The sequence below is a fragment of the Panthera onca genome, chromosome B1 (genome assembly GCF_046562875.1).
Source record: "Panthera onca isolate mPanOnc1 chromosome B1, mPanOnc1 haplotype 2, whole genome shotgun sequence".
In the NCBI taxonomy this organism is placed as follows: Eukaryota; Metazoa; Chordata; class Mammalia; order Carnivora; family Felidae; genus Panthera; species Panthera onca.
This window is the reverse complement of record NC_138342.1, coordinates 142,044,068-142,070,568: the sequence shown is the minus strand read 5'-3', so window position 1 is coordinate 142,070,568 and position 26,501 is coordinate 142,044,068. Positions and strand designations below refer to the sequence as shown.

The 26,501-nt window shown below is 36.9% G+C and overlaps 1 protein-coding gene across 3 annotated transcripts in view; it reads right to left on the bottom strand.

Moving 5' to 3' along the window:
• Positions 1-26,501, bottom strand: part of KLHL2 (kelch like family member 2) — a 123,883-nt gene that overhangs the window by 2,569 nt on the left and 94,813 nt on the right. The window contains exons 6-13 of one of the 3 annotated variants that reach the window (XM_078445634.2): positions 25,422-25,531; positions 18,958-19,074; positions 17,593-17,742; positions 11,125-11,242; positions 5,650-5,847; positions 4,928-5,029; positions 3,428-3,556; positions 2,672-2,812 (exon numbers count right to left, since the gene is read on the bottom strand). In XM_078445634.2, coding sequence (XP_078301760.1) covers positions 2,672-2,812; positions 3,428-3,556; positions 4,928-5,029; positions 5,650-5,847; positions 11,125-11,242; positions 17,593-17,742; positions 18,958-19,074; positions 25,422-25,531 — 1,065 coding nt within the window. The remainder of the gene's footprint in view (positions 1-2,671; positions 2,813-3,427; positions 3,557-4,927; positions 5,030-5,649; positions 5,848-11,124; positions 11,243-17,592; positions 17,743-18,957; positions 19,075-25,421; positions 25,532-26,501) is intronic. The other 2 variants (XM_078445636.2, XM_078445635.2) reach the window with 2 other exon arrangements.

Genomic DNA, 26,501 nt, shown 5'->3' with positions numbered 1-26,501 from the left:
ATGAAAACAATTCCTCTTATATTTGAGAGGTGAACACCACTTCCGAGCTCCTACTCATGCCATGTAGGCAGTAGCTGCTTATGCAGGCACTATTTCAGTCAGTCTTGACAACAACCCTACTTTATGGGTCAGAGACGATTTTAATTCTTATTTTGTTAAAGAAAAATTAAAGGTCAAAACGTTCAGTTAACTTTCCCAAAGTCAGCTTCTTAGGGAACCCTAAAGAAAAAATATATATTGGTAGAAGGTAAAAATGATTTTGAACTCTGAAATGATACTGAATGGTTAGCTATTTTATCTCCTGTAAGAGGAGAGAACAATATTATTTATTACTAGAATAACTCATTTTTTTGGAAAAATTCAAAATACCTAGAAAAGCATATATAAAAAAAGATCACCTCTAATTCTGTACTACTTAGAATAATGACCAGTGAAATTCTGATCTCTACTCTTGCAGACTCTTTTCTATGCATATATACTCAGATACTTCTTTTTTTAATCTTAAAGTTCCTCATACTACACATGCTACTTTATTACCCACCCACTCCTAAATGATATACCTTGGACACTTCCCTAAGTTAATAAATACAGATCTATGTAATTTATAATGGCTGCATAGTACTCCATCTATGATAATACCATAATTTGTTTGTCTTTTAGATACTGTTATTTTCAGGTATTTTTGCTCTTATCATGATGTTGCAATGAACAAGGATTCCTCTTGCATACTTTTTTTGCATACTTGTGCAACTATTTCCTAAATATATTTTTTTACAAAGAAAATTGCTGAGTTAAAAAGATAAATACCTTTTTTTAAGATTTTATTTTTAAGTAATCTCTACACTCAGCATGGGGTTCAAGCTTACAACCCCGAAATCCAGAGTCGCATGCTCTACCGACTGAGCCAGCGAGGCATGCCAAGATGAACACCTTTTAAAAGCTCTTTATTTTAGTGTATATTTTAAAAGCATATTTCTAAGAATTTTAAACAAGGTTCAGAGCTATTAATAAACTGGCACTTGGAGGGCATTAAAACATCCAGAGGATGCTGCCCACACACTGGTCTCTGTAGTTTTGTAGATGGTTTTTCTAACATAATGAACAGATGCCTGCGGATTTTTAACATAACAAAATAATGAGTTCAAATCTCTATATGGCATTTAAAAGTGGACAAGCAATAGTATTTTCTGTGCAAATGGAATGGATCTTCTCTACTCAAATTCAATTGTGTTACTATTCTAGTCTCTTGACAGGGAGCAAACTCATACCATTTTAATGTAGCTCAAACACTTGAAAAGCAAGAGCAAGATGGTAGTTCTACATACACAAATGACTACCTTATTCTTCTCACTAGCAGAAATGAACTAATTTTGATTTGAAAACAATAAAACACAGGTAGAGAAGAAAGTCACAGACTATTCCAATCTTTAGGAAAATAATGAAAGCTAAATGCAAATAAATCTCCCAGTCCAGCAAGGCACATGAATGTATTACTGTGGCTTTTCTAACTTTGTATACACCAGGGTCAAGCACTTATTCTACTTAATAATTTGTGGGTCTTACCATAGTTCTGGACTGTCTAAAGCAGAGAGGTTTTTAGTACCTCACCAAATACAATTGACTAGATGAGGGGAAAGGTCAAGTGGAATTAATTATAAATTCTGTTCTGTTACGGACAGTCCTTGCAGTCCCACGTACTTTGTCTCCCCTCATGATCACACTGAATTAAACAGAAATTTTTTTTTAATGTTTATTTTTGAGAGAGAGAGTGTGTGTGTGCCTGTGTGCACGATGGGGAGGGGCAGAGAGAGGAAGAGGAATACAAAGGATCTGAAGTTGGCTCCACGCTGACAGCAGTAAGCCCTAAGCGGGGCTCGAACTAATGAACAACAAGATCATGACCTGAGCCAAAGTTGGACGCTTAACCAACTGAGCCACCCAGGCATCGCAAATAGAAATTTTTGTAAAAATAAAGAGAAATTCAGAGGAGCATTTTGGGCAGGATCGAGGGTGCATCTTGCGACATCATCCAGTGGTGAACAGTGAGTTTGAGAATCATGAGGAACTTATTTTGGACTGGAAAATGGCATGAAGATAATGGCATTTTCAAATAGACCAGCATTTCCTGAAAAGACAATCTAGCTATCCTGGATCTAGTTTCCATTTCTATTTTCCTTTCATGGATCTTCTTTCTAAGAGGTTAGTTCCCTAATCTTGAAGACCTCAGTTTTCTTAAAATTACTTGTTGCTATTGTTGTTTTAGTTTTTCCATTTTTAGAAATCAAGAACTAGTAAATTAGGGTTAGCTTCTTCAAGCTTCAGATTCAAGTAAACAACTAGCTTTTAACCTGGTACCAATATTTACTCAACCAGACTAAATTGAGAACTGTAGTCTCTAGTACATTATGCATGGTATGCAATAAAAAGTGTTTGTGGTTAAGAATGAATGAATTCAAGCATCAAATATAGAGGGCTCTTCCTCTCATTTAGTCACCAAAAAGTAGCCACTAAGCTAGGCATACACTATATAAAATTATTACATAAGCTTCTGTCTTTAAAGAACCAATCTATTAGAAAACCCAAATCACTAAAAGAATAAATATACAGCAATACTAGTAAAACTCTAAATACAAATCAATATACATTTCATAACTGTAAGCTAGACAGATACCTGCATTTCTTCTGCACATGTTCATATCTGCAACCTGCCTCCATGTATTGGTGGTGGGATCATACACTTCAACACTTTTTCGTACTAAAGGACCATCATGACCCCCTACAGCATACAGTAAATTGTTTAACACACCAACACCTATAAAACACAAAGAACCAAACTAGAGCAGAGTAAAAGGGACAAGAAATTCAGAACATATTGGGGTTTCTACAAATGACTTGTAAAAGTAAGTCAATATTAAAGCATACAATCTAAGAAATGGAAATGAACAGAATTGACAAGTGAGTATCCCAATAAGAACTATTATTCTAAAAGAGGGATGTCAAATAGAATAAAAATAACATGTACGTGAAACACAGAGAGGCAAGTCCTTTAACATGATCTCTTGAAATCAACTTTCATGGTGTAAGCAAACCAGTATTAAAGCACAAAATTTGTAAGAAAAGGATATGAAGAGACTTGATTATTGAGTTCAATAAGCACTCAAAACAAAAACTAAAAGGAATGCCAAACAATATAAATAATTAAATGAAACACAGAAGAAGCCTTTAATATAGCACTTACGAATTTTACAGTGATATTTAAGTACACCTACTACCACTACCTGCATAATTCAAAAGACATTTGACAGTGGCATTAAAATCAGTATGTATATTTTCCGATGGTATAAAGAGATGCTAATGAATCATTTCACTTGTTTAACTCTTTTCCATCATTTTCATACTTCAATTGCTAAATGAGTTTCCTACGTACCGGCTCCACTCCGTCTGGTGCTCATTTCTGCTATATAGGTCCACTCATTTGTGGTAGCATTATAGCATTCGACTGTGCTAAGACACTGACGTGACGCTCCATCATACCCCCCTACAGCATAGAGCAAACCTAAACAAGGAATCACAAAGAAAGCCAAATTCATAAAAAGCCATTTTTTCAAGTCATAAAGTATTTTCCTCCACAGTAGCAGTTTCCCTTTTGTTACTCATTTTTATAAATTATGAAGATCTTGCCTAATGGTGACAGTAGAGTTACCAAACTGCATTATGAAGATCTATACGTGATGGTATTAATTTAACATTTTCATCAATAAATCTGACTATAAAACAGAAACATAAAACTCACTACATCTTTGGATAACATTATTTGGTAAGTGAACAACATCCTGGAAAACAGAATATAGTAATCTTAGTAACTTGGGAAAAAACAGTTAAATCAAGAATTAGTACCAATATGCAATAGAATATTATTTGGCAATAAAAAGAAATGAGGTACTAGTAAATGTTATAGCATAGATGAACCTTGAAAACTTTATGCTAAATCAAAGAAGCCAGTCACAAAAGAACACATACTATATGACTTCATTAATATGACATTTCCAAAAATGGGAAATTTATCCAGAGACAGAAAGTAGACTAGTGGCTGCCGAGGTCTAGGGAGAATGGGGATGACAGTTAAGGGGAGTGGACTGGTTCTTGGGTTAAAAATGTTCTAAAATGAATTGTGGTGATGGACGTACATTGAATTGAACACTTTAAATGGCTGAATTGTTTGGTATGTGAATTATATCACAAGAAAGCTTTTCAAAAAAAAACTCAGTGCAAAGAATTATACCCACAGTAGGGAGGGAGCGAGAACCCACAGATCTGCCCAAGCAAATAAAATAAAAATCACACCAAAAAATAATACTTATAGCCTACTTAAGCTCTGTTGGTAAACAAAGTAGGATATAAATAAGTAACTGTGGCAATACATCCTCTTAAATGTGAAATAGACTTTCTCTAGAATTAAAATTTTTCACTTATGTCATTTGATTTGTTCCCCAAATAATTGTATTAAGATCAGTTAACAGTTTTATGTAAGGTAAAAACATACACACACACACACACACACAGAGAGAGAGAGAGGGAGAGAGAGAGAGAGAGAGGGAGAGAGAGAGGGAGAGAGAGAGAGAGGGGGAGAGAGAGAGAGAGAGAGAGAGAGAGAGAGAGAAAGAGGGAGGGAGAGAAGGGCAAAGAAGAGGACAGAGGGAGAGAAGGAGGTGAGGGGGAAACAAGGGCCTTACATAGGTTACTTTATATAGACAAACTAATTTAAAAAAATAAATAAAATTTTACGATGGCTACTCCTTTCTTTTAAATGATCATTTGCTTGCTCATTTAGAAAACTGGTGTTTGGATTACTAGAAGAATCACTGCTAGCAATCCAGAAGCCGTATGTGCCTGGAAATGTTCACCTAAAAGAACAGTCAGCACCCACCTCCAACAACACCGACACCCACGCTGCTCCTCCTTGTGTTCATGGGAGCCACGTGAAACCACTCATTTGACTTTATATTATATGCCTCCACAGATGATAAACCTATAATAAAGCACAATGCTCTTCATTTCCTCCTCTAAAAAAAAGTGAGGTAATTTTTCTTTTATATATATTATTAGGGAAAAATACTTTAGGTATGTTAAATTGGGCTAAAATGAAAAGAGGAAAATGGTGGAAGGTAAACATGTCAAAATAGGCATAGCCTCTCTTCCCCAGGGCCCCTAACCATGCTACTCACACTTACTAGCTTTTTAAATGTAGTAAGAGGACTGACAGTGATCCATAAGGAAGAAAATTTATATACTTAGTATTCTTACACCATTTAAAAGAGTTCTTTTAACATTTATTTATTTTGAGAGAGAGAGAGAGAACAAGTGCAAGCAGGGGAAGGGGCAGAAAGAGAATTCCAAGCAGACTCTGTGCACTATCAGCACAGATCTCATGAACTGTGAGATCATGACCTGAGCCAAAATTAAGAGTTGGACGCTTAACCACCTCAGCCACCCAGGTGCCCCTAAAAGAATTCTTGATGAGAGTTTTTAAACTTATCTTTATAAATTCCCGTTAAAACACTCAATGTCTAATTTTGCCCCAATTCGTTCCCTAAATGTGATTGTTGTGTTAATTCTAATGCAATGTAGAAAAGATGAAAAGGAAGTTACCTGTACTGCCATCAAAGCCTCCCACAGCATATAACAATCCATTTAATACAGCAGCCCCCAAAGTGCTTCTGCGGTCTCGCATGTTAGCAACACTGGTCCACTGATCTTTCACGGGATCATAGGAATCTACAGTGCGGACTCTTAAGGAGCCATTAAAGCCACCAACAGCAAAAACGAGCCCAGCCATGTAGACCATCCCTGCAAGAGAAATCCAGCAGTTAACGATGAGTATGCAACCATACTCATACCATAGATAGACTACCATACTATCTAAAGGCTGCATTCCAGTAAGTCTATAGCTGTTGTCAGAATATAAGCTACTCTTAGGAGAATGCTGACTGAATAGAATTCTACTCATTAGCAAGAGTATCTAACCAATACATTTTCCTCCTTTCTAAGATTATTAAAAAATCCAATGGTATGGGCTGACATATTATTCTGACTCTTGACTTTTTCAAATATTTATTTATAGACTTAAATACTGAGCCAAGAAGTTTGCCAACCACTTGTATACAGCTCCCATGGCTTTCAATTTTGGATCTTCTACTTTATATGTGTATCTTAATTTGCACAATATATTCTGGTTTATCACAGTGCGATAAATCAGGGGACAGTAAATTACAGCCTGCAGGCTGATTATTTTTTGTAGAACCTATGAGCTGGGAAGGGGTTTTACATTTTTTTAAATTTATGTATTTATTTTGAAAGAAAGAGACACACACGAGAGGGGCAGAGACAGAGAATCCCAAGCAGGCTCTGCACTGTCAGCATAGAACCTGATGAGGGACTTGAACTCACCAACCATGAGATCATGACCTGAGATGAAACCAAGAGTCGGACACTTAACCGACTGAGCCACCTAGGTGCCCTTACATTTTTTTAATGGTTGAAAAACCACCAAAAGAAAATTTTGTGACACGTAAAAAATTACATGAAATTCAAATTTCTGCATTCATAAGTCTTACACAGCCCCACCCATTCATTAATGTAGTATCTATGACTACTTTCACACGATAGTGGCACATGAGTTGTGACAAAAACCATATAACCCCCAGAGCCTAAAATACTCACTCTCTGGTCCCAAAGAAGTTCGCTGACCCTGGGCTAAAGAGAGGTTAGGGAATCCCTGGATGGAGAAGCCAAATTGCTAGCCTCTGGATCTCAACCACCTTTTCACTTTTCTAAGCTTTCTCCTGTGCTTCTCCTGATCTGAGAAGCCCCTCTCACCATCCACTGTGCTTTCTTCAAGTTTAAAGTCCTACTGAAAGTTCCACATTCTCTAGGAGGCCTTCCTCGAACCACTTGAGCCTGAAGAAATTACCTCTAGCTCCTGAACCCCTAGAGCAAATAATACTCTATACAGAGCATTTGAGGTTAATAAATCTTACTGAACCTGCATTATCATCACTTTAAATTGTTCAAAGTTTTATTTTTAAATTCTGTAGTGTTTATGTCACTGTTCAGATGAAGGCAGGCATTGTGCCTCACAGTTCTCTGAATCCAGCCGGGAGAACAGGAATCACCAGCTCTGTGTTGACCAGCTCAGTGTTTCCTATGATGGTGTCAGGCAGGCATACATCACTACCCCCGACTGTCTTACCCTCTGATGCTTCATCCCCAGCTCCCAAAATATTTAGGGATGTGTAGTCCTTCATATGGCACGAAGACTCCTACTGTTCAAATGAAGCTGCCCATGTTGGCAGCTCCCTGTCAGAGAAAGGAATGACTTCTCAGTCCCTGCTTCAATCAGGAAATGAAAACTCAAGCTAGTTTCTGGTAAATCTTCAGAGTTTGGGGAGAGCTGTAGGCAGTGGACAATTTAAGTAGGCAGGGGACTAACAAATGCTAGAGAGTAACCCCTGGATTCCTGAGTGCCCTCAGTAGCAGAAAATGTGGTAGATCTCCTGGGAAGGTGGGGGGAGAGGCAGTGAGCAGTGAACACCGCAGGCAATATATTTCACCATGAAAATGCCCTATATCCCAATTCATAAGGAGCACTGGGGAATGTTCACTGTGGAAATTTGGTCCATTTCAATGTTTTCTTTTCTCTACAAACAAAACAAAAATCTATCATTTCTTGCAGACAGTATAATATGCTTACCAAGTGGTAGGGTATAAATGACCAAGTGGTAGGGTATAAATATATGAGTCCAAACACTCTGGGGGAGAGGTGGGTGAACTAAAAGAATTGATACTTGGGGCACCTGGGTGGCTCAGTTGGTTAAGTGTCTGACTTTGGCTCAGGTTGTGATCTTGGAATTCATGAGTTAGAGCCCCACGTCAGGCTCTGCACTGACTGCAGAGCCTGCTTGGGATTCTTTCTCTCTCTCTCTCTCTCTCTCTCTCTCTCTCTCTCTCTCTCTCTCTCTCCCTCCCTCCCTCCCTCCCTCCCTCCCTCCCTTCCTCTCTCTGTCTCCCACTTGTGCACTCGCTTGCATGCTCTCTCTCAAAATAAATAAACTTAAAAAAAATAAATAAAAGAACTGATATTCTTCACAGTTATAGGGAAGCAAAGCACCCAGACGTTTGAGTAATTTGGCCATAATTCCACAGTTAAAGGGCATCAACTCTAATCTAAAGTGGGTAGAGAAGCACACTGTACCTTCATGGGGACACAATGAAAGTAAAATTTACTCATGAACAGTAAACTTTGGAATGGACCCAGGCTAATGACTTATGGTGCAATAAAAAGGAAACTGAATCAGGAATCAGATATGAAGTAAGAAACCAGTTATAAGTATCACAGAAGACTCCAACAGTAACAATAAAGATAAAATACCTAAGAATAAACTTGCCAAGAAACATGTAGAAGCATATGAAGAAAATGTTAAAAATCTACTAAAGAGGGGCACTTGGGTGGCTCAGTTAAGTGTCTGACTTCGGCTCAAGTCATGATCTCACGCTTTGTGAGCTCGAGCACTGCGTCAGGCTCTGTGCTGACAGCTCAGAGCCTGGAGCCTGCTTCACATTCTATGTCTCCCTCTCTCTCTGCCCCACCCCCGCTCATGCTGTTTCTCTCTCTCTCTCTCAAAAATAAATAAAAACATTAAAAAAATTTTAATAAATAAAAAAATTAAAATCTGAAGAAAAAAGACAGGAGTCCCATCACCAGTCCCATCACATATTAAATTATAAACCACAGTAATTATAACAACAACTGCTCTGTTTTGATGCATAAATTGGCAAGACAAATCAACGGAACACGATATTTAGAATAAAACCAAGTAAATGTAGAAATTTAGTATATGATAAGGGCAGCACTTCAAATGAGTAGAAACAGCTAGGTTAGCCATTAGAAGTCTTTGGACAACCGGATACCATTAAAAAAACAAACTCTACATCTTACTTCTTATATCAAAATAAAGTCTAGATGTTTTTGATATGAATATAAAAAATAAAACTCTGAAAGTACTAGAAAAATTCGTATTTTAGAATATAATTTTGTTTTAGGGAAGAAACCTAACAGGTACCACCTTAACCAAGTGATTGAGGTTACTATCACCAGAAATACCCCATCTAATCATGAGAAAACATCACACCCAAAACTGAGAGACATTCTTCAGAATACCTGACCAAGTACTCTTCCAAAGAATCAAGGGCATGAAAAATAAGGAAAGACTATGGAACTATTACAGAGGACTATCACAGAGGTCAGAGGAGGCTAAGAAAATATGACAATTAAATACAATGTGGGATCCTGAAACAGAATAAGGACATTAATGAAAAAACTCATAAAATACGAAGTCTGTAGTTTAGTTAACAGTAATGTACCAACACTAATTTCTTAGTTTTGATAATTGTATCACAGTTGTGTAAGATAATAATATTAAGGAATAAATATATCAGAGCTCTTTGTAGCATCTTTGTAACTCTTCTGTAGGTGTAAAATTATTTCAACACAGAAGTAAATAATTTTTTTAACTTAAAAAAAATAAAAAACGTGTATGTACATACACACACAGTTTTACAGTAAGGATTTTCTACACACGAAATAAATCCTTAAGTCTAAAGGCAAAACTCTGATGTACAGGACTTCATAAAAAGGCAAAAATTTGGGGAGCTTGGGTGGCTCAATCAATTGAGCGTCTGACTCCTGATTTCTGCTCAGGTCATGATCTCACAATTCGTGGGATTGAGTCCCCCTTGGGCTCTGCGCTGACAACATGAAGCCTGTTTGGGATTCTTGCTCTCCCTCTCTCTCTGCCATCCCCCTGCTTGTTCACACGCACACACACTCTCTCTCAAAATAAATAAATAAACAAAAAAAAATGGCAAAAATTTTACATGGCAAAAATAACACAGGTAAAATCAACAAAGATTAACACAAATATTCACACATGTGACAGACAAAAATGGTACTTTCCTTACCATATATCTGTCAAATCAATAAAATAATATAATAAGAAATGGCAAAAATCATAAACTGACAATTCAGAAAGATGTTTAACTTTCCTCATAATAAAAGAAGTATAAAGTAAGATAACATTTTTCACCTACCAGACTAGCAAAACTCTAAACATTTAATCACAAGATGTTGTTAGGAATGTAGGGAAATTGACACCTTCATATTTTACTATTAGTAGTAATAATTGGTAGTTCCTCTTAGGATACCCTTTGAATCAGTCATTACAGTTCTAGAGTTTTACACCCCACTAAAATATACTGGCACGTGTACATAATAATGTATATATAAGGAATTCATTCTGGCATTGTTTATAATGTAAATTTAAAAACAATTTTTAATGTTCAATTAAAAATTCGCAAAAATTACACTACATCCAGACCGCCCCCCCACCCAAAATACTAAACAGCTCTTAAAGAATGAAGTAACTCTATGCTGACAGGTAACAATCACCAAGAAATACTGCTCAAGTACTGCCTTCCATTTTGCTATGGAAGCTATGAATTATGGATCCAAATTTGAGTCCCAGGAAGAATCCTTAGAATTTACCACTGCCTATTCTGACTGCAGTTTTGGCTAAATAAGGTCTATTTCAACAAATGTTTATAAAGTGCATGCTTGGAAGTAGGCAACTTACTAGTAGTGGATTATGGCTAAGTCAGGAGTCTCTTAGAACTAAGGGTCCCACTCTAAAAAATTATTTTTCAGCACTTCAGCAAAGGTAACTAGGAAAATACTGACCAAATTGCTAAGCTATGCCGCTTTATATTAGAGAATCAGAAAGGTATGTAAAGATGAAGACTGAGTGGCTGTGCCCAATAATGTCTTGGGACATTAAAGACACGTCTATTTTGGGGCACCTGATTGACTCAGTTGGCTAAGCCTCCAACTCCTGATTTCGGGTCAGGTCATGATCTCATAGTTGGTGGGTTTGAGCCCCACATCAGGCTTTGTGCTGACAGCATGGAGCCTGCTTGGGATTCTCTCTCTATTCTAATTAATAAAACAGGACCTCAGAGAGAAGCTCCCAATGACACAGCAGTAGAGAAATGACCATAATGCATCATGCTTACCTGCCCTACATCTCCTGGAAGGCAATTCTGCTACTTGGTGCCATCGCTCTTCTTTAAAGTCATAGCATTCCACACTTCGGATAGCCTTTGGTGCTTGGCCCCCAACTACCACCATCAGCTGGAGGGCAGAAATGTAAGCATTTGAATAAACAACTATTGCATTTTGGGGGGATTTAAAATGTCTTACAAAGACATCGATGTGGAGAGTGTTAGGATGAAGATGGTGGGGTGAGCTGGGGAAAAACAACCACCTAATCAACACTTAATAAACATCAACAAAGGGGGCACATGTTAGAACTACAATTCTATTATCTAGCACATTTAGTCAAAAATAAGGATTTCAGAAACTAAAATAAGTTTCTGATCCTTCAAGCAAAAGCAGAATTAAAGCCAAAAAACAGCAGGCAGTCAGCACTGGCAAGGCTGCAGTACGTCATAGGGCTTGCTATAAACTAAACCCTGGCTTTGTAACGACCAGGGATTAGATCTCCACAATCCAGGAGTACAGACAGAAGTGAAATTTATGTTAGTGGGTAGGTGAGATGAAAAGGATGGTAAGGCATTAAAAGAAACATGGAAGAAGGTGGGGGGAAAAAAACTTATTGAAAAAGGGGGAATAATTGAATTGGGAGTTCACAAGAGAGCACACATTCCTGTATCTCAAATAGAGATGCCACACAAATAATGGAGATGCTAGAAATCATAATGAATGAATGTACAATAACCTAGTGCTGAGAATAAACAAGGTCTACAAATTTCTTCATTTCAACTCAATCCAACAACTATTTACTAAGTGCCTGTCATCTATCTATACTTGTCCAGAACTAAGCTAGGTGTTATACACATAAGAAATATAAGACATAGTCTCTACCTCCCAAGAGCTTATAGATCTCACTAAGGAGACAAGACCCATGAAGTAATTCAAGAACAATATACATTTATTTATGACCAAAAAGGTATACGATTAGTATAGACATTAGTCAATAATGTTGATCAGAAAATGGAATGTTGCCATAATTTAATGAAAGCTTCCTGGAGGGAGTGGAACCTTGAGAGACAGATGGAATTTAGCAGTCACTGTGTTTGTCTTTTACTGAGTACAAAGGGGCACTTTTTGGCAACAATGGAAACACAGCTGTCAAATCAGAAGAACATAAAAGTTAATGATGTCACATATGGAAAACTTTGAAGAACGGCAAGGACCTTAGGGGAAAGTTGAAATGATGATAGGAGAAAATAGATGTTCAAAGGAAACAAAAAAATCAAAACAAACAGAAAGTGGAATGATTCATACATACAAAGAGGGGAGGTTTGCAACCTTGACTATGACCTACCTGTACTTAGAACTACAGAAAGACAGGTGCACAGAAAACAGGATTCCTTAGAGTAAATCCCAAGTTTCCAAAAAGAATCCTATTTTAGTAATTTATTAACTGGAGAGTTTAAGGAATTTTAAAGGTTTTAAAAAGAAGACTGAGCATAGACCAATTACACGATTTTCTTCAGATGTGTCATTTTTCTAATGTTGATGTAAATAAATAAAAGGAAGAATTAACAAAGAAAATCCACGATATTCTCTCCACATATTACGGAAGAGGAAAGAACAGGGAAGAAGGCAAGGTTGTGAAATCATAGAGGTAGAATAGACAGAAAGATCAACACCATATCCAGGTGTTTATATAAGATCGATCAGAATTTAAACTTCTAAACACTGTCTGGCAGTTAGGCAATAGTTAAGAGGCTTAGTTAACATCTCTGATAAAGATCAATCTAAAAAAATCTCCACACCTGAAAAACATAATCCAGTGAAGAAATGGGCAGAAGACATGAATAGACACTTCTCTAAAGAAGACATCCAGATGGCCAACAGACACATGAAAAGATGCTCAACGTCGCTCCTCATCAGGGAAATACAAATCAAAACCACACTCAGATACCACCTCACACAGGTCAGAGTGGCTAAAATGAACAAATCAGGAGACTATAGATGCTGGCGAGGATGTGGGGAAACGGGAACCCTCTTACACTGTTGGTGGGAATGCAAACTGGTGCAGCCGCTCTGGAAAACAGTGGAGAGGTTCCTCAAAAAATTAAAAATAGATCTACCCTATGACCCAGCAATAGCACTGCCAGGAATTGACCCAAGGGATACAGGAGTGCTGATGCATAGGGGCACTTGTACCCCAATGTTTATATATAGCAGCACTTTCAACAATAGCCAAATTATGGAAAGAGCCTAAATGTCCATCAACTGAACAAATGGGTAAAGAAGATGTGGTTTATATATACAATGGAATACTACTTGGCAAGGAGAAAGAATGAAATCTGCCCATTTGTAGCAAAGGGGATGGAACTGGAGAGTATTATGCTAAGTGAAATAAGTCAAGCAGAGAAAGACAGATACCATATGTTTTCACTCATATGTGGATCCTGAGAAACTTAACAGAAGACCAGAGGGGAGGGAAAGGGAGTAAAAAAAAAAAGTTACAGAGAGGAAAGGAGGCAAACCATAAGAGACTCTTAAATACTGAGAACTGAGGGTTGATGGAGGGTGGGGGAGAGGGGAAAGTGGGTGATGGGCATTGAGAAGGGCACCTGTTGGGATGAGCACTGGGTGTTGTATGGAAACCAATTTGACAATAAATTATACCTACTATCTATCTATCTATAGATAGATAGATATAGATATATATACGAAATAAATCAAGCACATGTTGTTAATGTTCTAGAACAAGATTAAGTCTAAGTATAGTTATACATTTTGAAAACATTGTACTTCTCTATGCTCTGCTTACTTATTAAGGTGTTTGACATGTTCAAAAAAATTAACCAGGCTAATTTTTTAAGTCTATTCTAAATCATTTAAGGGGATTCAATTATTTTTATAATAAGAGTTGAAATATTTAAGGAAGATTAACTTATGAAGTTTATTGGCAATTATTTAATAAATCAAACATTTAAGAAAATGTAAAAAAAAGAATAAAAAGTTTATTATTATTATTTTTTTACAAACCTCTAGCTATTCTACCACTGTTCAATAGAAATGTGATATATATAATGTGCATATCATTGTAAATTTTCTAGCAGCCACATTAAAAAGCATTAAAAGAAAAAAAAAATCTCCAAAGGGAATATTTTTTTAAAAGACCTTGAGAAACAATATGGGTTTATTAGATTTCATGATTCTTAAACTTTGAATCTCATGTTTTCCACGCAGTAGTTCACTTTTGCGTATCAAAATAAGAATGGAAGAGAAAATGTACTACTGAGTACAGAGAATGCTAGTGTTATCTGTTCTGTACTCACCCAAGTAAAATGGGGTGAGGATTTGGGACTCCAGGAATCAGAGAGAACAGGGACAAAGAATGTATAATGGGAACACAAGAGAGCAAGGATATTTGTATGACATCAAGAGACTGCACTAATAACCACTATGCTACTAACCATCAAAAGAGGTACTCATGACTCTAACACTCCAGTTATTTGTAAAAGACATTTGATATCATTTGAGAAACACCAAACTAATTATGCTACTGTAAAGAAATAGAAAACTGGGAACACTTTTGGTATGAAAAAATTAAATGTGACATATTTAAGGAAGGCAAGGGGTAGGGAGCTAAAAAAATTCAAGTGACCATCCTAAAATGTAGATCGATTAAACTTTATTTTTTTTCTTCACCTATTAAGTATTAGTTAGAAATTGCCTCCTGAAAACTCCAGTTTCATAATTTTCCAGTTGGAAATCTCAACACATATGCTGGGTAAAATACAGAAAAATAGATACACAGAACTAATGATAGCATTTGTTTAAAAAAAAAACAGATTCCAAAGTAAAAAAGAAGCCACAAAGTATAGTAGCAAACACACATAGTTTGTCACTATGATGTCCAAAGCCAAGAGCGCCTTACAAAATCCCAATACTGTTTACTGGAGATGCAAAACTAATGTCTGAGATATACAAAGAATCATTCATGCAAATTTGTATGTATATATCAGAGCCTAATATAAAAAGTACTAAGTCACTGTCATGGTAGACATATTGCCAAAACATTACAAAAGTTTCCTTAGAACCACTACCGCATTTTGTCTGATTTTACTTATCATTACTATGAAATATGTAGGCATGAGAAATTAATCTTTGCTTCATTCTTACCTACTCAGAATTAATCTTGAATATAACCACTTGAAAATGCTGAAAGAGCATCCAACATAAGCACTTTTTCAAAAATATATGTAGATAAGTAAATTTTGAGAAGGGATCATGCAAATGCAAGGTCAAAGCAACAGTGGAGTTCACTACCATTTGCCATGTCTGCTGCCCCTCCTCCCTAGCCACCTGAGAAAGCAGAATGAAACAGAACCTTCATGGACGGTATACCAACCACAAAAAAAAAAAAAAAAAAAAAAAAAAAAAAAAAAGCTAAAGAATTGAGAAATCCAAAAGTATAATAGATTGGAAGGGCCATTCCAAAGCCATAGCCAGAAAAGCCCAGAAACAATATAAACTGAACAGATAATCACAACTCTACAAAAGAGAAAATAAAATACCTGATAAGATTTTACCAAGAACTCTTTAGAAAGTTTCCAAAAGTGACATGTTTATTCCAGAAATTAGAAGAGAGTTAGTTTTCACTCTAAAGGTCTTTGCAGGATAAAGATAGCAATGCTAAAGATGCCAGAAGAGGGGATATACAGATATGAAATGTTTAAAAAAGTATTAAAGATAAAACAAACCAGAAGGAAGCTGACAAAACTAGCATAAAATAGTAATTTAAATGGGCTAAGACTATCAACACTTATTATAATTTTTTTTTAAGAACAAAAACTGACACCAAATAATATGGACAAATATGAAGTGATGAAGATTTATAAAGATGGCTATTTATAAAAGCAGGTAAAAGGGTATTTGGAAAATGTAAACATTTATAAAACCAGCAGACCCAGATGGCATGCATACTAAGATGTTAAGGGAACTAGCTAATGTACTTACTGAGCCACTTACAATTATTTTTGAAAAATCTTGGAGAACTGAGGAGAGATCAGAAAATTTAAAAACGGCAAATACCAATTCTCAAAACAGGGTAGGAAGTGAATGCCTTGTAAATACCTTCTAAGTGATAATAGTTCTGAGTAAAAATTTAGAATATTTTGAGAAAAGCATCCAAACCTCTAGGAGACGACAAAATGATGAGTAACACGCAGAGGGATGTTAAAAAAAAAAAAAAAAATCATGCCAAATTTGAGTCTATTTGATCCTGAATCTCACTGGACATTACAGGCCAAATTACTTATTTTTGGCTGAGATAAATTATCTCTGTTTAGATAATAAACATAATCATATGGACTGAAATTTTCTGCAAATGGACTATGTCAGTGAGTGGGTATTTCTAGCAAGGTATCACCAGGGAGAGTGCTGAGGTTCATTCTAGATTAAAATGTTTACTAATGATCTAGAAAAAGGAGTAAATAGCATACTGGTAAAATACACAGTTGGTTCTAAATTGAGAACTGATGTTAACACTGGGCAGAACAGAAAAACAGTATCGATAAATATGTGAAGCAATTAAAAATGTAGATTCCAAAAATAAAACTTGAAAAAAACACTAAAAAACATTAAGTGAAAGAATTTAAAAGACATAATTTAATGGAAAGGATAGAGTGGTAACTAAAGATGATATAAAAAAAAACAATGGGTAACAGATTCTTATTAATTGATCATTGCCCCAAATGCATACAAGAGCTAAAAAATACATAAATAAAAGCATTACACTATGTATCATTCTGATTAGACCCTACACAAAATGACACATAAAGTGCTGGTCTTCCAGTACTGTGAAGATGAAAAATGAGTACAAGAAATTGCAAACAGAGACAGAAATGAGGGGTTTTTCTGAAAGGAAAATTAAATCAGTGAAACATACATGGCTTCAACTAAAAAGATAAAGGTAGAATATGAACGTTGACACAAGGGAAATATGAACACTGGAGATCTGGGAGGACATATGGTGAACCTTGCACTGATGGCTACATAGGAAGTGTGAGTGCACCGTCAAAGAGTATACAACAGGGAATAGGAAGGAAATGTACTGAACAGGCTATTCATCAGCTTTAACTCTAATATGTAATTCTGAGAAACTACTTGGTCTTCAATTATTATCTATATGCACAGCTTCCAGAGAAATCTTTTTACCTACTCTGATTTTCCTTTCTACTCTAACTGAAGCTAATGAGACTCAGAAGGGAAAAAGATCAGTTGCCTTCTGTTCCAGAACAGTGACATCATGCGGTTTATAAAGATTAAATGAACCAAACAATCCCCACCCTCTACAGACAAACCCAACAGGGAAGTTGAGTTATATACACTACAGTGAATTTCCAGGCACATAAAAATTCCAGACGAGTAAAAGTATTAACAGCCTCACTATGGGCCTTTCAGATGAAATAATAAGTGTGAACAATAGATCCTACTTTGGGAAGGTTCATGGGTGTCCTCAGTCGGGTCCGGACACTCTTCATTAATATACGCTGCTCTGTCGGCAGCAAATGATACTTCATAGCTTCAATGAGGTAATCTTTGCAGGCACTGCTATTCTTGACCAATGCCTCCTCTTCAACCCTCTGTAAGAAGAGAGAAGACACACCCCATGAGGGGAACAACTATTTCATGATAAAACGGACAAAGCAACAGAGTAAAGAAGAGGGAAAAAAGCATTAACTATCCTCTCTGGTTCAGTCTTTCCCTTACAAAGGAACATTTATAAATATCACCAAGAGAAAAATAAATGAAGTCCAAAAATGCTCAAGTATCTGGTGTGCAGAGAAAAACATACGTATGCAACAAAAAGAAGAACTACAATCAAAATTATATACCTCAACATCGGCTACAGAATAATCTTTAGATCATACTATATTTGCCTATTTCTTATCTTTAAACATCAAGCCAAAGAGTAAGAAAAGAATTTAGACAATGAGTTCTTCAGGTAGAGTAGGCAATACTAATAAGCTAAAGACAATTTTTCAAACACAAAAAGGCAAATAAAATATCCAGAAGAGGGACTCAAAATATTCTATAACAATGTGCCTACACCACAACTAAATCTTGTACCTGCTATTCTTGACCTCAAATGCAGGACAGGTTTTTCTGTTCATTTTCTTAATAGTGGAGTATCAATGATTATACAGATCACAACAAATAATGAGGCTTCAAGAAATCCTAAAATGCTCAGACTGAATCTCTTAATAAAGAAGGTTTCCTTGGATGGCTCCAATTATAAAAATGTTGAAATGTTCCAAGTAGGATACTAATAATAAAAAAATAAATTCAAAGTTGTTCATAGACTGCTAAAGATCCATTTATTTCTACTTATTTCAAATATGGTGGTTTTCCTCACCTTAGAAACAAAGACAGAAACCCAATGCATGCCACTATAATACTATGAAGTCAAATTCAATGGTATTTGGGTCGCATGTCAAAACTCCATTTCTGCAGGGCAATCAGAAGAAGCTATCAAAGGGAAAGCACAGAAGATGCAGAGCAGGGACACAGAGCCACAGGTGCATTTATTTATGTGTAAATGACCATAAATACTGCCTCAATAAGTTCTAGTATCTGCTTGCCCACATCAGAAGTGGGGAGAAGTAAATTTCCAAGAATGGGGAGTGGTCTAAGTAAAGGAGCAGCTGCCGAGGACTGCAGGTGCCTTTATCATTCTCTGTCCTGCGCCCTGGGGTCTGCATTCTGCAGGTGTTATCACCGTGTTAACAGAGATCTCCATGCTGTCAGCCCAGTGACAAAGTGCTATGTGTATTCAGGTGTTGTGAATATGCTTTTACCTGAACTAAATATTCCCGAGGAAGCAAAGGTAACCGCACATGTTCCATCAGCCGTGCCATAAATTCCTGCCTTACATCCTTGTCATGGTTTACCCAAGCTATTACTGCTTCAAATACCTTGCAGAAAATGTGGGGAAAAGAAAATAAGTAATGAGTTATGTACCAAGGCATCTGAATAAAGTATGATGAGATTACATTTTATATACAACTCTTGCTAAGACATTCAAGTTTAATACATGGCTCAGGGGCACCTGGGTGGCTCAGTACTTAAAAAGTTATCCAATCTATTTCTTTTTTTTTTCATTTGACAGAAGTACATTTTTCCCCTGCTTTATTGAAATATAATTGACAGATAACATTGTATAAGTTTAAAGTGTTCATTGATAGACTTGTACATTGTGAAATGATTGCCATCAAAGCTCTAGCTAACCCTTCCAACATGTCACATAATTACTTCTTTTTTTGTGGTGTGAACATTCAAGATCTATTCTCTTAGCAACTTTCAAGTATATAATGCAGTTTTATTAACTATAATCACCATACTATACATTCTCCAGAACTTATTCATCTTATAACGAGAAGTTTGTACCTCTTTGACCAACATCTCCCCATGTCTCTCACCCTCAACCCCATCTACCACCACTCTACTATGTTTCTGTGAGTTGTTTATTTAGATTCCACATATAAATGATACCATACAGTATTTGTCTTTCTCTGTCTTATTTCAATTAGCATAATGCCTTCAAGGTCCACACATGTTGTCACAAATGGCAGTATTTCCTCTTCTCTCATAGTTGAATAATATTCCTGTATATGTGTGTGTGTGTGATACTTCCTTATGCATTCATCCACTGAGGGACAACAGGCTGTTTCCAAATCTTGGCTATTATGAATAATGCTGCAATAAATCAATGCACATGCGAGTGCAGATGTCTCTTCAAGATTCTGTTTTCATTTGCTTTGGCTATATACCCAGAAGTGGCATTGTTGGATCATATGGTAGTTCTATTATTAATGTTGTAAGTACTTTTAGTACTTTTATGTATCTAGTATTTTTCATTTGGTATTAACTAAGCACTTAACCAAGTACATTATCTAATCTTCTTGAACTTAAGTGGTAGCTGTGATAATCAGATGATACGCGATCTAATTCACTGTTGATGACTTTTCTAAATTGAATTTGGTTCTATTTACTTGATTTAAATCTCAAGTCTCTTGCAATTCCTATCAAAATAACATCAGCATTCTTCACAGAGCTAGAACAAACAATCCTAACATTTAAATGGAACCAGAAAAGACCCCGAATGGCAAAAGCAATCTTGAAAAAGAAAACCAAAGCTGGAGGCATCACAATCCTTCAAGACGTATTACGAAGCTGTAATCATCAAGTCAGTATGGTACTAGCACAAAAACACACTCAGATCAATGGAACAGAATAGAAAACCCAGAAATGGACCCACAAACGTATGGCCAACTAATCTTTGACAAAGCAGGAAAGAATATCCAATGGAATAAAGACTGTCTCTTCAGCAAATGGTACTGCGAAAACTGGACAGCGACATGCAGAAGAATGAACCTGGGCCACTTTCTTCTACCATACACAAAAATAAACTCGAAATGGATGAAAGACCCAAACATAAAATAAGAAGCCATCAAAACCCTCAACGAGAGAGCAGGCAAAACCTCTTTGACCTTGGCCACAGGAACTTCTTACTCAACATGTCTCCGGAGGCAAGGGAAACAAAAGCAAAAATGAACTACTGGGACCTCGTCAAAATAAAAAGCTTCTGCACAGCAAAGGAAACAATCAGCAAAACTAAAAGGCAACCAACTGACAGAATGGGAGAAGATATTTGCAAATGACATATCAGATAAAGGGTTAGCATCCAAACTCTATAAAGAATTTATCAAACTCAATACCCACAAAACAAATAATCCAGGGAAGACATGTGTAAAAGACATGAAGAGACACTTCTCCAAAGAAGACATCCAGATGGCCAACTGACACATGAAGAAATGCTCAACATCACTCATCATCAGGAAAATACAAATCAAAACAATGAGATACCACCTCACACCTGTCAGAATGGCAAATATTTAACAACTGAGGCAATGACAGATGTTGGCAAGGATGCTGAGAAAGAGGATCTCTTTTGCACTGCTGGTGGGAATGCAAACTGGTATAGGCACTCTGGAAAACAGTATGGGGGCTCCTCAAAAAATTAAAAATAGAACTACCCTATGACCCAGCAATTGCACTACTAGGTATTTTTCCAAGGGATACAGGTATGCTGTTTTGAAGGGGCACATGCACCCCAATGTTTATAGCAGTGCTACCGACAGTAGTCAAAAGTTTGGAAAGAGCCCAAATGTCCATCGATGGATGAATGGATAAAGAAGATGTGGTATATATCTACTATGGAGTATTACGCGGCAATCAAAAAGAATGAAATTTTGCCATTTGTAACTACATGGATGGAACTAGAGGGTATTATGCTAAGCAAAATTAGTCACAGAAAGACAAATATCATAAGGCTTCATTCATATGAGGAATTTAAGATGCAAAACAGATGAACATAAGGGAAGGGAAGCAAAAATAATATAAAAACAGGGAGGGGGACAAAATATAAGAGACTCTTAAATATAGAGAACAAACAAAGGGTTACTGTGGAGAGGTTGTTGGAGGGGGAGGATAGGCTAAATGGGTAAGGGGCATTAAGGAATCTACTCCTGAAATCATTGTTGCACTATATGCTAACTAATTTGGATGTAAATTAAAAACTAAACTGGGGCGCCTGGGTGGCGCAGTCGGTTAAGCGTCCGACTTCAGCCAGGTCACGATCTCACGGTCCGTGAGTTCGAGCCCCGCGTCAGGCTCTGGGCTGATGGCTCAGAGCCTGGAGCCTGTTTCAGATTCTGTGTCTCCCTCTCTCTCTGCCCCTCCCCCGTTCATGCTCTGTCTCTCTCTGTCCCAAAAATAAATAAACGTTGAAAAAAAAATTAAAAAAAAAAAAAAAAAAACAAACTAAATTAATTAAAAAAATAAATTTCAAGTCTCTTTGGAATAAAGCACCCAAAATATTAAAGTGATGTTGTGGGATGAAAATCATATACCCTTATAAACAACTATTTTTGGCATTTCTTTAGATTTACAAATAGATGTGGACCATACACTTCTAAACTGAGGGTCTGCAAAATAGATGAACTTTCTTTTCTCACAACGGAATATGTTAAAATCTAATATTTGAATTTTTTCAAAAAATGAAATAAGATCATTACAAATTAACAACATAAACCTATGAGAAAGCTAATAAGCTAATATGAAGATAATAATTGACTACATAATTTCCTTCCAGACTGATGAACACATAATCAATAATTTTTAAAGTGTTGTAGAAAATGCTTAATGATGATAGTTAAGTTGATTACCAGGAACAAAAAATATTTATTTTGATACAGGAAAAGAGCGAGAAATTAAAAATAATCTACATTATAATGAACATGCCTCCTTAATTTATTTGGTCAGCAAGCACCTACCAAGTACCTCTATGTGTTGGCTGCTAGAAATAGAGGATCCTGTAAATTCTATCTACTATTTCTCAGCTCTGCTTTCTCTTCACCTGTTTATACCATCCTGAATCAGATCCAACTACTCACTGGTTTGACTTCAACATCCTATCTGTCCCTCACCCCATTTCTGGGGTTTTGTTCATTCAGCATATCACCACTGTGACAGGTGGTCTCCAAACTGGTCCCCTAATAAAGTACATCTCTCAGTATCCACATCTTATGCAGTAAACCTCCCACAGGGAATCTAAGCTGTCCCTGTGTAACCAAAAAAAAAAAAAAAAAAAAAAAAAAAAATTGCAGATGCAGCACTGTGTGACTTCTGAAGCTGGGTCATAAGAAGCTTTTCTCATTCATTATGGTCTCTTGAAATGCTCATTTCAGGGGAAGCCAGATGTCATGTAAGAAGTCTGATTACTTGAGGTGCACCTGGATGGCTCAGTCGGTTAAGTAGCCAACTCTTGATTTCAGCTCAGGTCATGATCTCATGGTCCTTTGAGTTCAAGCCCCACGTCAGGCTCTGCACTGACAGCATGGAGTCTGCTTGGAATTCTCCCTCTCCCTCTCTCCCTGTCCCTCCCCTGTTCACTAATGCTCTCTCTCTCTCTTTCTCAAAATAAATAAACATTAAAAAGAAAAAATAAGTCTGATTACTTAAGATCAATCACCATGCTATGAGGAACCCAAGCTAGCCACAGAGAAGGAGGGTAGGGAAGGGGAGGGAGAAAGAGGTCAGAGGGAAGGGAGATACCAACCAAACTTCAGCCCAGGAGCCAGATAAGTGAATGAAGAAGCCATCGTGGATATTCTGGATGGATGTCCAGACGGACTGAAACCCCAGCTATATGGCTAATTTGGTATCACGCTGGTATCTCCAGATATTCAAGCCAAGCCAGCTGAAGCCCCAGACACTACAGACTGTTCCTATATGCCCTGAATGAATTCTGCCCACAGAATTGTGAGCATAATAAAATGGTTATTGTTTTGTGTCACTACACTTTGCAGTGGCTTGTTATGCAGCAGTGGAAAATCAAAACAACCTTCATGACATTTCTATAATATAGGTATTACCATGGCATTCTCCTACCATTTAAAACCCTTTAAAGGCTTTTTGTTACAAGGATGACGTCAAGTTTCTTTAATACGGCTGAGAAGATATTTTATGTCATCTTCCCATCTTATCTCCCAGCATTCTGCCATACATATTCCAAACTCTAATCACAAAGAACCAACCTAATATAATTATTCTTTCATGCCTTTTTTACATTTATGTATTGTACCTCTTCCTGGAATGCCCTTCCCATTCCCACCCATCCCGACATCCCTGGAAAACTCATAAACATTTTTAAAAACTTGGATCATAACTTTGGGAACAAGCTGATCTTGTTCCCATCCCTGGAATGATGTAATGTTCCTACAGTACCCTCTACAGCATTCTGTAGTCATCCATTTACCCCGCTGGCTGTCCCTCCAGTGGAGTAAAGAGTTCTATTTTGTTAGTATTGCCATATCTGGGACTCCGTGACAGTGTCTGGTACAAAGTAGGCACTCAATATGCGTCTGTATGCGTCTGAATAGTGATGTTTTCCTCTCCCCTGTATTTCTAAAGTGCTAAGATTATACATCTAACAACCATTTACTGCATGTTTTTTCATATGGTATAGTAAATACGTCTTTTTGTGCCCAGGCAGGAATAAAGCTAAATTTCATACAACTTTAAATGTAAAGCATCAAGGGGAGCGCCTGGGTGGCTGAGTTTGTTAAGCACCTGACTCTTGATTTCGGCTCAGGTCATGGTCTCACAGTTCGAGAGTTTGAATCCTGCATCAGACCCTGCACTGACAGTGCAGAGTCTGCTTGGAATTCTCTCTCTCCCTCTCTCTGCCCCTCCCCTGCTCGTGCGTGTGTGCTCTCTCTCTCTCAAAATAAATAAATAAACTTAAAAAAAAAGTTTAAATTTTTTTTTTAATGTTTTATTTATTCTTGAGAGAGAGAGAGAGACAGAGCATGAGCGGTAGAGAGGCAGAGCAAGAGAGGGACACAGAATCAGAAGCAGGCTCCAGGCTCTGAGCTGTCAGCACAGAGCCCAGTGGAGGGCTTGAACTCACAATCCGTGAGATCATGACCTGAGCTGAAGTCAGATGCTCAACTGACTGAGCCCCTAGGCACCCCTTTAAAAAACGTTTTAAATGTAAAGCATCGAAAGAAAGAAAGTTTCACTTCCTTCAAACTTTCACAAGCTTTTGTGCCCTGATTCCCATAGGATACAATACCTATCCAAAGAATAAAACTCACTAAGAGAAGATTCTTCATCAACAGGAAAGGTACAGGTAGCTGACATAGGTAAGCTCAAAATGTGGAGAGATCAGAGGCTACAACCAGACAAAGCAGTTGCACAGTGCTCTGGAAGGGAGGAGGGAAGCACTGGGCCGGGCAGAGTATAAGTAGTAGGAGATCAGTCTAAAGAGCATGGTCACGAATGTTCAGTCTAGAACAAGCTAAACTTTATTAGCCCTGGTAACTTCCACCAACACACATGATGGTGAAATTACTTTGGTCTGAGAAATACTGCATTTAGATCACAATTTTTACAGACATCTAGCTGTGGGAAGAAACCTAGCACCCATAAGGGCTTATTTCAGTTTAATGTGTTCAAGCACTTGCTGTGGGGTCAAGTACAAAACTCTAATGTCTAGCAATTTAGGGAACTTCCTATGGAGTGAAGAAACACACCAATTTGCACAGATAATCAAGTTGACTGAGTTTTTAATACCTTACAGATCAAAGGTCACTGGCTATCACTACACATATAGGATTACAAAGTTACAAAACAAAGTGAAATAAAGAAAGGAAAAATATTACATCACTATATACTAGGAAAAAAAATTTTTCCTTACCTTCTCTTCTGAAGAAATGGTAAGTTTGTCGCTTGAGATTAAGCTGCACACTTGTTCAATGCCAAGATTGAGAAATTCTTCACTAAGGACAACATCTGCAAAATGCTGCTCTGTTTGGAGGTTAAAAATAAAATCCATTAACACCAACATTCCATTATCCAGCTTCAAGCTGCTTTAAAAAAGAAGAGGTTTTTCTAAATCTAACCTAAGAATGAAAAGAACAAATTACTTCCTCAAAGCAAGAACTAACAAAGCCCAAACAAACTCACCTGGGGAAGTGGTCTCTACTTGAATAACAAAGCAGAAGCATGAGCAGAAAGGCTGCCTTATCACATACTCAGCTGAATCACTTGTGTTTTATGTTGGTATTTTAAATTTTTTTTTTTTTTCAACGTTTTTTATTTATTTTTGGGACAGAGAGAGACAGAGCATGAACGGGGGAGGGGCAGAGAGAGAGGGAGACACAGAATCGGAAACAGGTTCCAGGCTCCGAGCCATCAGCCCAGAGCCTGACGCGGGGCTCGAACTCACGGACCGCGAGATCGTGACCTGGCTGAAGTCGGACGCTTAACCGACTGCGCCACCCAGGCGCCCCTATGTTGGTATTTTAAACATGTATTCTTTACACAGTAATAAGACTACCAGTATTTAAATCAGTAAAACCTTTTGATTACATAAATCAGAAAAATATATGGCATTATATACTAACACATTTGAATGTATTATGTAAAACATTAGAGGGTTCTAGAACATAATGGAGGAAGGATGGAAACCTGCTTTACTTGAAAACTTTAAACAAAGAAATTTTAAATGCCAGTTTGAATATATGACCATCATTTAAAAAACAGAATTGATTTATAATATAGATAACTCTGGATTCTATGGCAGTTTATCTGGGGATGAAATCACACTATTTTTTACTTTCAACCCCTTTCCAAAAACTAGTAAAATTAGTAATTCTTAAAATACTAAAAAAACCTTTCTTTGATTTCAATGATAAAATATTCCCACTTCTCCAAAGGGGGCAAAAAAAAACTATTAGTATAATCAATGACTTTACAACTTTAAGAATAAATCGTC